We start from the raw sequence: 9,224 nt of genomic DNA on the forward strand, positions 1-9,224 counted from the left end.
AAAAAAAAAAGAGCGGGGGGGGTGGATGGGAGGGGGGGGGGGAAGAGAGAAACCGGCTTCGTGTCCGTAGGAAACAGAAGTAGCGATTGTTTGTGCTTAAAAAAGGGGGAGCGCAAAGTCGCGGGCGGAGGCAGCGGCCGCGGACCGGCAAGTGCAGCTTGATTTCGCGAAGTTGAAAGAGGAGGCGAGCGGCGGCTGTCACTGCGCGCCGGCAGATCTGCCCAGCACGGCCGGCCCGGGGCAGCGGCGGACACCGGGGCAGCGGCGGGCACCGGGGCAGCCCCTGCCCCCGCCCGGAGCTCGCCCTCCGCTCCCCGGCCGGGGCGAGAGGCGCGGCTGTCGCCGGGGAGCGGCGGCGGGGCCGCGGCGGGCGGCGGGGCCGGGCCCGTTCCGCGGCTCCTCCGCGCCTTGAGCGCGGGCGGCGGTACGCGGCGGCTCCCCCCCCCCCCCGCCGCCCCGGTTCCCCCTGCAGCCCCCCTCTTCTCCCCGGCCGCCACCACCAGGACCCGCCGCCGCCCTCCTCCTGGATGCTCCGGAGCCGCCGGCGGGCGGGATCGCGCCCGGCCGCTGCGCGGAGGCTGCGCGGGGCGGCGGGAGCGAAGCCGCTGCGGGGAGCGAGAGCACCGAGGGAGCGAACCCGGCGGGCGGGCGGGCGGGCAGCCGCCGCCGCCGCCACCGCCACCGCGGCCGGCCCTCCGCGGGCGCGGCTCGTCCTTCTCGTCCCTGCTGGGCCCGGACTAGAGGCGGCGGTGTGGGATGAAAGGGGGGATCCCGAGCGGGACTTGGACGGACACTGCTACGGAAGACTTTTCCTCGGAGCTGCTGCTGCTGCTAAGTCTCCGATCCCGACTGTGAACAGGGTGGGTTGTCTTCTCCTTCAAAGATCTCGGGTCTGAGTGAGTCTCCGGTGTACGTGTATGTACGTTACCTCTAACATATATAATATGTCGCGTAGCTATAAGTCTACCCCCCACTCCCCACCCCCCGAAAGTGGCCAAAGTCTTTAATAGGAGTTGCTCTATATGTGGAAGCGAAGAAATCTTCTTTCAAGTGGAGCTGCAGTTTTGCTGAATAATCACGTGTGAGTTAGGGGCGGGCTCTTGGCAAGGAGGTTTTTTACGAGTATTTACTACAAGGTCTACTCCAGAAGATTAACCATCCCAATCCTTCTGTCAGTCTCCGATGCCATGCCTGGTTAAAAAAAAAAAAAAAAAAAAAATCTCATCTTTTTTCCGATCGTCAGTCACCCTAAAGAATGGCCGAGCCTTCTGGGAACGAGCTGGCGTCCGCGGCTGCCAAGGGGGACCTAGTGCAACTTACTAATTTGTTGCAAAAGAATGTAAACGTCAATGCACAAAATGGATTTGGGAGGACTGCGCTGCAGGTTGGTATCCAGAGAGGGAGAAAATATTTCATCACTGGTACCTACGTGACCCGGGTTTCCAAAAAAGACAACGTTTTGAACAGGCTGGTGGATGAAATTCGAGTGGTTTTTCAAACTCGTTGGATGCCATATTTTATAACTTTAGTGGCTCCAACTCCCTAAAATGACGTACTTGAAATAAAACTGGTCAAAACCATTATTTCAGTCGGGGATCACCCTCAATGTCAGACGGGCTACGAGTTTGCTAATATTTTGTAACTTCGTGGGGAGGAGGCAAGGAATGAAAGAGCTGAGATGAAAAGAAATCAGCTTAGGTGAGCAGGATTTCATAGCAGGTCTGTAAACACAAACGTGCTGTTCGCTGAAGCTTAGGATTTATCTTTTTTTCTCTCCTTTTTTTTTTCTTTTTTTCTTTTTTTTTTTCCCTGCGATATGCTTTCCAAGCGTGACTTGTCTCGCTTCTGGGTTTCTGCTATAGACGGTACTTTTCCTTTACGCGCTGTTTGGGAGGAATGACCTTTCTCGTTGGGAAGCATGCTGCTCAGAACCGAGGACCTTCGATGTACATTAAGAGGGAGCCCTACGAGTCAGGGTTCCAGCTGAACCACTTGCTTTTCCATTCAGAATTCAGGCTGACAATTTTGCTTTTTGAGATCGGCTAGCAGGGCACCGGTTCCAGCTATTTCCTTTCTGATCGTATAGGGTGCTATGTCCTAATTTTTTAAGTGTGTGGCTGTGCAGGCAGGAGTTGGAACTCGTCCAACTGCTAACTATTGGAGCTGATGAAAGATTTTGCTTTTCATAATATCAGATAATGATGGCGAAGAGGCTGGAATACCTACCGAATAGTGAAAGAAGTGATTTAGAAATCCGGAGGGGGGGGGGGGAAAGTGTGGTGATTTGTACTTAAGGTATAAGTAATGAAACATGGAAGTGGAGCTATAGGGCTTTTTAATTTCCCACATTAGAAAAATCGTTTGTTAGCTCCTCTCCCCCCCTCCCCCGAAACCACTACAGTAATTTCTGAAATTGGGTTTTCAAAGAGCATAGAGCTTGCGAATGTACTCGAGATATTTACAGCTTTTTGGCTTCGCATCAAAATGTAAGGGCTGGAAAATAAGTACCTCTTGCTAAAAAAGCAGGAGTGACCCCTTTTTGACAAATTCGCTGGAGCTGGATGTCTGTGAGCTCCTCTCTGTCCTGTTAGCACCTAAATAGGGCATCGCATGGCAGTGCAGGCACTTGCAGCAACTTTTGAGAGAGTGAAAGGATTTAAATTAAAAACTTACACAAAGTAACTTCTTTAAGAAAGCAGGAAACATTTAGCTCGCTGGTTTATCCTCGGGACGAGGGCTGAAAACCGATTTGTCCTACAGTAATGTATTTTATTTTTCTGTCTAGAAGCAGCTAACTGTCCGTATCCTGAATTAAGGCATATTTTACACAATGACATAGCATCCAGCTATATTAAACACGCATCCGTGTCCTAACAATACTTCTGATCGCTGCCTAATGGTAACTGAGTTAATGAACCACAACAAAAATCAAAACAGGAGAATCTGTCGACTTATTTTCAATATGTATCATCCCGAAATGTGCTGTGGGTGCGTGACCACGCTCGAAAGAGCTCTCTGTCAGTGCACTCTCCACAACTGAGATAATCTCTCCATAATCTCTCCCTCACTTAAAACGGAGAGGAGGCTCCTATATTAATAGCAATGAATTTATATTTTTCTTCAGCATTTATGTTTAATTAAACAGCTGCTCAGCTTGTCTTGCTCTGTACTTTTTGTTTCTGATGAAGTGTACCTATGCAGGCCTCAAATACATGTCCTGCCCTTGTGCTCTTCGTCAGACTTATTCAATTAAGGCTTTCTCCTTCTTCGCCTCCCTCCCCCCGAGTGAAACTTTGCAAAAGAAAGGGCATTTGCTGCACAGTTGTAGCCCACGTCCCCACAGCATCACCTTTTAGATGATTTTTCTCCCCCGCCCCCCCGCATCTCTAACTGAAGCCTTCAGTCCCCTAGCCTGAGCACAGAAAACTCCCACTTAAACCAAATACATGCTCTGAATTCACAAATAATACAGCCGGGGCTCTCAAAAAGAGATCAAAATGTCCAGATTTTACTAAAGAAAGAGAGATCACAATGCTCTTGTTTTCTTTTACATCTCTTCCATCTCTGGTCAGAAGTGAAAGAAATGGCACATGCGGAGCTGGAAGCCTTGGGGCACAGAGAAATCCCTTTCCCTGAATCCCAGCCTGTCTTATCTGCACTTTTGCTCTTGTCTGTAGATATAATACACTGGGCTGCTTTACAGTCCAAACGCTGCGCTAATTATATTTATTTTAGCTTGCTTTTCTTAAAAAGCCTAATATGTATTTTCACCAGGAGAGGTTTTCAGCAAATCCCTTGTAGAAATTGTACATTATGCTAAATGCAATGCACTGTAATGCTCGTTTATGCAGATAATTTTTTTTACCAAGATTTTCAAATCAATGTGTGGACGTTTCTAAGGAAATAAAAAAGGTTGAGGTTTTTTGGGGTTGTTTTTTTTTTTTTCCCCCGAAGTTGACACTTACAGTGAGACTAATTGCAAGGACAGGAAAATATTGCCTATAAGCTGGAGATTACACATTAGCGTGTTCATTTTTGAAAGTCTTTGTGCAAACAAAAATTGAGGAATTTGGGGGAAATCGGTGCAAGCTGTTAAGTCCCAAATAAGAGACATTTGCGTTCTAATTGTGATAGTTTTATGACGCAATCGAGAAAATTGAAAGAAGTTTTTTTTTTTCTGAGAGAAACAGTCACAAAATCCAATTATTGTTGTTGTTGTTTTTTTAAAAAAGGGATGTTTTTAACGACAGAATATAGCCACAGTTCACTTATAGTGAAATTATGAAAGTATAATACAATACACTGGTTTTAGAAGAAAGCTTCTGGAACTTGGAAACATTCCTTTTGACTTCTCCTTTTTGGGTGACATAATGAAACACAAATATTGGGGAGAAAAAATTCTGCTGGCATTTATTTTTCTTAGCAGACAGAGCTATGGTACAGTGCAAGTATTTGTTTTATGATAATGCACAGACAATGTAAACACCTGAGAGCTTATAGAAACATGTTCTACTTTTGCTGTTGCTGAGGTAAAATATCTGTTCCTCAGAGACCCTATATCTGATGTTTAACGAGCTTAAACAGTAATGCAGGGGTGTCTCAATACTTGGGCAAATAAAACCGAACCAGGCTTAATTTTCGTATGTTAAGAAACTGAGATAACCCACGTTAAAAAAAAAAAAAAAAAAAAGAAAGAAGAGAGTTATTACATCCCCATTCTGCACCGCCTATTTCAGCCACGAATCTCTGGGGCAGAGAGCTCTTACCACCGAGATGATAAGAGCCTTCCCAATTTCACCGGGTTTAGTAAAAACCACCCACCACAGAGGGAGTTCTGGGGCGGGTGCGGTGGGGCTCTCCCCCCCGCGTGAAGTGGGGCTTGAGCCGTGCAGAAGGACCCCCACCCCCCCCCCCCCGACCGCCACTCAACTCTTCCTCTTCCTCCCCAGGTGATGAAGCTCGGGGACCCCAAAATCGCCAGGCGTTTGCTCCTCAGCGGGGCCGACCCCAACCTGAAAGACAGTACTGGCTTCGCCGTCATCCACGACGTGGCCAGAGAGGGGTTTGCGGACACTTTGCAGGCTCTGCTGGAGTTCCAGGCCGACGTCAACCTGGAAGACGCCGAGGGCAACCTGCCCTTGCACTTGGCGGCCCAAGAGGGGCACGCGCCGGTGGTGGAGGCCCTGCTGGCGCGCGCCGACTGCAAGGTGGGCCACCGCAACAAGCGGGGGGCCACCGCCTACGACCTGGCCAAGCTCTACAAGAGGTCCGCCGTGGTGAAGCTCTTGGAGGACAGCCGCTGCTGCCCGGCACCCATGGATTGAAGCCCGGCTCCGACGTGCTCTCCTCTGGACGTTAAGGCTTTTGGCCACCGCCTTTTTTGCTTTTTTCCCCTCCTTTTTTTCTTCTTTTTTTTTTTTTTCTAATAACGTTTGTTGCAATCTTACTTCTATTTTATTTTTTCTTTTTGAACAGCTGGTAGCTTAAGCCTAGAGGTGGGTTTTTAGATAATGGCAACGGTCTAAACCCACGCTCCCAGCAACTTCTTACACCTGCCAGTTACAAAATACTCACAGACCCAGCCGCCTGTCTGTCGGTCGCTCATACCTGCTTTTCCAGTATCACGTTTTACAACTTATTTTAGGTCTTTCGTATTAAGTCATTAACACAAGAGCTACATATGCACATGCTTAATGTCGCCGGACCTTTTTTAAGCAGAGCTTAAAGTTGAAGGGTGCTTGGCCTGAGGACAGGGGATGGCGCTTGGGGGCTTTGGGAAATAGCTGCGTTTTGACACTAACAAGAGCTTGTAGAAGTAGGTCGCTTACTTTCCAAATGTAGATGACACTCTCCCCCTCCGTGTATTTAAACTTTCACCAAGCCAGTTTTGAATTTAGTTACCAGAAACAGTGTAAGTGGTGTTTTTGTGATTGCCAGAGGTTTTAAACAGCTCAGTTTGGTAGTTCGTGTTTACTGGGCGCTGAACGAGGTGTTTTTTTCTAGTTTCAAAACAAGCAGCAGAGAGCCCTTGTCAGAGGCAAGAGGGCACGAAGGCAGCAACACAACAAGTTTTCTGGTCGCTTCGGAAGCTGAGTGCAGTTTAGATGCTCTTTACCAAATTTTTGCTTTCCACCGACTACTCTCTTTTGCCTGGAAATAAACTCTTTTAACGATAGATGCATCTCACAAAACAGGAATATTTGAATACGGTGACATTTAGGAAGCAGCACGTTTGATAGTCGGGAAGTTATGTTATTGCTTGCACGTAAAACACAATTTAACCAGTGCAAATTTTCCATTGCAATACAGCCGCGAGTGTTCATCAGACTCAAACTCCTTTACCTCTCCGGCTACAAGAGGAGCTAACGACGCTCAGCACCGCATGGGAAAAAGCTTCGTAATGAAACTTTTAACATTTGTACAGGATCTAGTTGTTGGACGGATGGGCAGTGTAAAGTGCTTTACTTTGAATAGCCTCAATTTTAATTGCGCAAAAGAGAAGGTTTGAAATCAATGCAGAATGAATAGTACTGAAAACAGCACGTAAAAGAGGAGGGGTGTACGTTAGTTTAGATTTTAACTCTTCCAAAAAATATATATATTTTAGCCCCACAAAATCAGTTGCTACCGTTTTCAAGTAAAAAGTAATTTGCTGAAACTGCCTGTCACGTTTACTATACGCTCTGTCACACTGCTGTGTTTTCTGATTAAAAACCTCTGTGAAATATGAAGTTTTGCACCCTTTTGTTATCACTTTCTGTTCACAAGGGATCTAGAGATCATTAACCCAAGTAGCAGCGCGGCACACAGGATGCGTGACTGGGGAAACAACCCGCAAAATACCCGGTATAAAGAGCACTAAACCCAGCTGAAATATTAAAACCCAGCAACGTAATCCGCAGGTCCCCGAGGCGAAGTGACCCAGAGCACTCTCTGTTGCTCTCCGTCTCCCTTCCCGCATGTCCTGGAGGATGCTCCAAGCTTTTTCCTTCTCCACAACCAGTGCCCTGCTCTCCTCTTATAAAGCAGAAATCCGCGCTACCACCAGGATTTCTCCCATTCGCTGCTACAGCAGAGGTGAACACCGACAGGTAATATTCATCTTTCTCCCTTATTTTTCACCTGTGCCGCTAAAAAAACCCTCATCCCAGACCCGTTTCGAGCTCCACCGGCATTTAACTTACGCTGAGCCGAAGTTTAATTAGTGGCTTAAGAAAACAACTGCTTTTCCGAGAAAAAAAATGCCCCGCGTAGTCAGAAATAGCGGCTTTTATGGCATGCCAGGAGTTCACGATTAAAGCCGGGACGTGTCACATCACGGTCGTGCCTGTAACGTGAGCGGCTGAGTCTCGGGCGATGTTAAGTCTGGTTTAAAGGTAGTTTTGATTTGTTTTTATTGCTGCGTTTTCTCTGCAAGCCTCTCCAGTTATGGTAAACAAGATTCTAAATGGAAGTTCCTACTTAGATACTTTGAAAGCCAAAATTACTCTCTGATGCCCCAGGAACTTAATAGTTACTACAAAAAGCCTCTGGGAAACCAAAGAAATAAATCAGCTGGTGAGTACGTGCACCTTACAGGGTTTGCAGGTGATAAAACTGCTGGGGCTGAGCTGGGGCTCAGCTTTCCTGCAGAAGGTCTTACATTTACTCAGCGAGGAGAAAGGAATATAAAGCAAGTCTCATTAATAGGGCATCTTTATACCGAAAAAGGATTCTAATATCGGATGTGGTTTCAGAAATTACTTTTGTGATCCCCCCTCTCCCCCCCGGTAGTCTGGCAACATCAAAAAGTCCAGTTTTACAAATTCGCATAGTTGTGAAAATGTCGACAGCGATATTGACCCGGAGACGCAAAACTGCAGCCTGTGAGATGGAACGAAATATTTTTGAGAGCTTTTATTGAGACACAAACCAACTGAAAAGCGAGTCTCCCAGGCAGGAGCAGAGATTGCCCTTGCAGCAGCCCAGGAGCAGGCAGTAAACAAAGCAGTACCGAGATGAGATGCAGAAATAGAAACAAACGCAGCAAGCACAGAAACCTGTGAAGAAATAGAACCTAAAATGTGGCTGTACCAGGATTCCTACTGAGCGGGCTATGCGAGAGCACAGCTGTGGGGAAAGAGCCCTCTCCCCCATTTCGGTTACACGGATGAGCAAAGCTGTTACACTTGACCTTTGTTTCTAAATCATCCTCGGAAACAACGGCGGGGGCTGTTGAATTCCTTTTGAAAAGGGGCAGATCCTAAAGGGATCCTACAGGGAACGAACAGAGCTTCATCTGTGGCAGCAGCACCCGGGAGAGGGTGAAAACAGCCGCTTTGGGAATGCTGGGGCGGGGGGAGAGGTGCACGGCTAATGCAGGCAGGGAAAGCTGGCCGGGCACTTATACAGGGGAGCATAAATTATAAGGTATTTGAAGGTGACTTCAGCTCAGTCGCCGGTGCAATACATGCCGGCACACTGAAGTACATGAAAAGACTTGCCTTCCAGTTCTCCGTGTGGGGAGAGGAATGAAATCAATGCTTTCTTCCAGGGGGGGGGGATAAGAAATGAACTTCGTAGGAAACGCCGTTGCCTTGTTCCCGTGAAGAAAGGGTTAAACCAGTAGAAACCCAGCACTTTTTAGCTTTTAAAAGAAAGAGAAGGGTCTTCTCCACGAATGTACCTGGCAATTCACCGGGCAGCCAGAAGCAACCGTACATTATTGTCTGCTTAACCACAGCGCTGAAATTCCCTCGAAAAAGGCGAGGGGAGGAAAGCTTCTGCGTTCATTTGCGAGGAGACTGTTATACTGTGCATGGCGGGGGGGGGGGGGGGGGGGAGGAAAAAAAAAAAGGGAGAAAGAAGGAAAGAGAGAAAAAAAGCAAGACTTCTCAAGGAGCCTCAGAAAAGGCTGCCCCACAAGACAAGCACTCAAAATGTCGGTGCTCCCGGAGGGCTCTGCCGGGATCCCCGGGGAGGGGGCGGCCGGGGCCGGCAGGTCGGGCGGCCCCCGGGGAGCGCGGCCGGGAGCGGGGCCGGCGGGCGGGGAGGGGGGGGGGGCGGCCGGCTCCGAAACCGTTAGGTTGTCTTCTACGGTTCCTCTCCCCTTTCTCTTCCTGTCCAAATATTTTTAAATTTACGCGCCTTAAATAACAGTCTGATTTTATTTATTTAGTTTCCTCCGCGGGCTCTGCCGCCGTTTCAGCCTCGCCCCCCCCCCCCCCCCGTCGCCGCCGCCAGGG

General features: G+C 48.3%; 1 protein-coding gene across 2 annotated transcripts; it reads left to right on the forward strand.

Moving 5' to 3' along the window:
- The first annotated feature begins 14 nt into the window (after positions 1-14).
- Positions 15-6,731, forward strand: CDKN2C (cyclin dependent kinase inhibitor 2C). Of its 2 annotated transcripts, none has more exons than XM_075037079.1 (2): positions 15-860; positions 4,950-6,731. In XM_075037079.1, exons 1-2 carry the CDS (start codon positions 528-530, stop codon positions 5,322-5,324), a joined length of 708 nt encoding a protein of 235 aa, XP_074893180.1. In that variant the 5' UTR covers positions 15-527; the 3' UTR covers positions 5,325-6,731. The 2 variants fall into 2 exon arrangements, with proteins under 2 accessions (XP_074893180.1, XP_074893181.1); XM_075037080.1 differs by lacking the exon at positions 15-860 and adding an exon at positions 896-1,384.
- The last annotated feature ends 2,493 nt before the right edge of the window (positions 6,732-9,224 follow it).

This window comes from Buteo buteo, chromosome 10 (genome assembly GCF_964188355.1).
Source record: "Buteo buteo chromosome 10, bButBut1.hap1.1, whole genome shotgun sequence".
NCBI classification, from domain to species: Eukaryota; Metazoa; Chordata; class Aves; order Accipitriformes; family Accipitridae; genus Buteo; species Buteo buteo.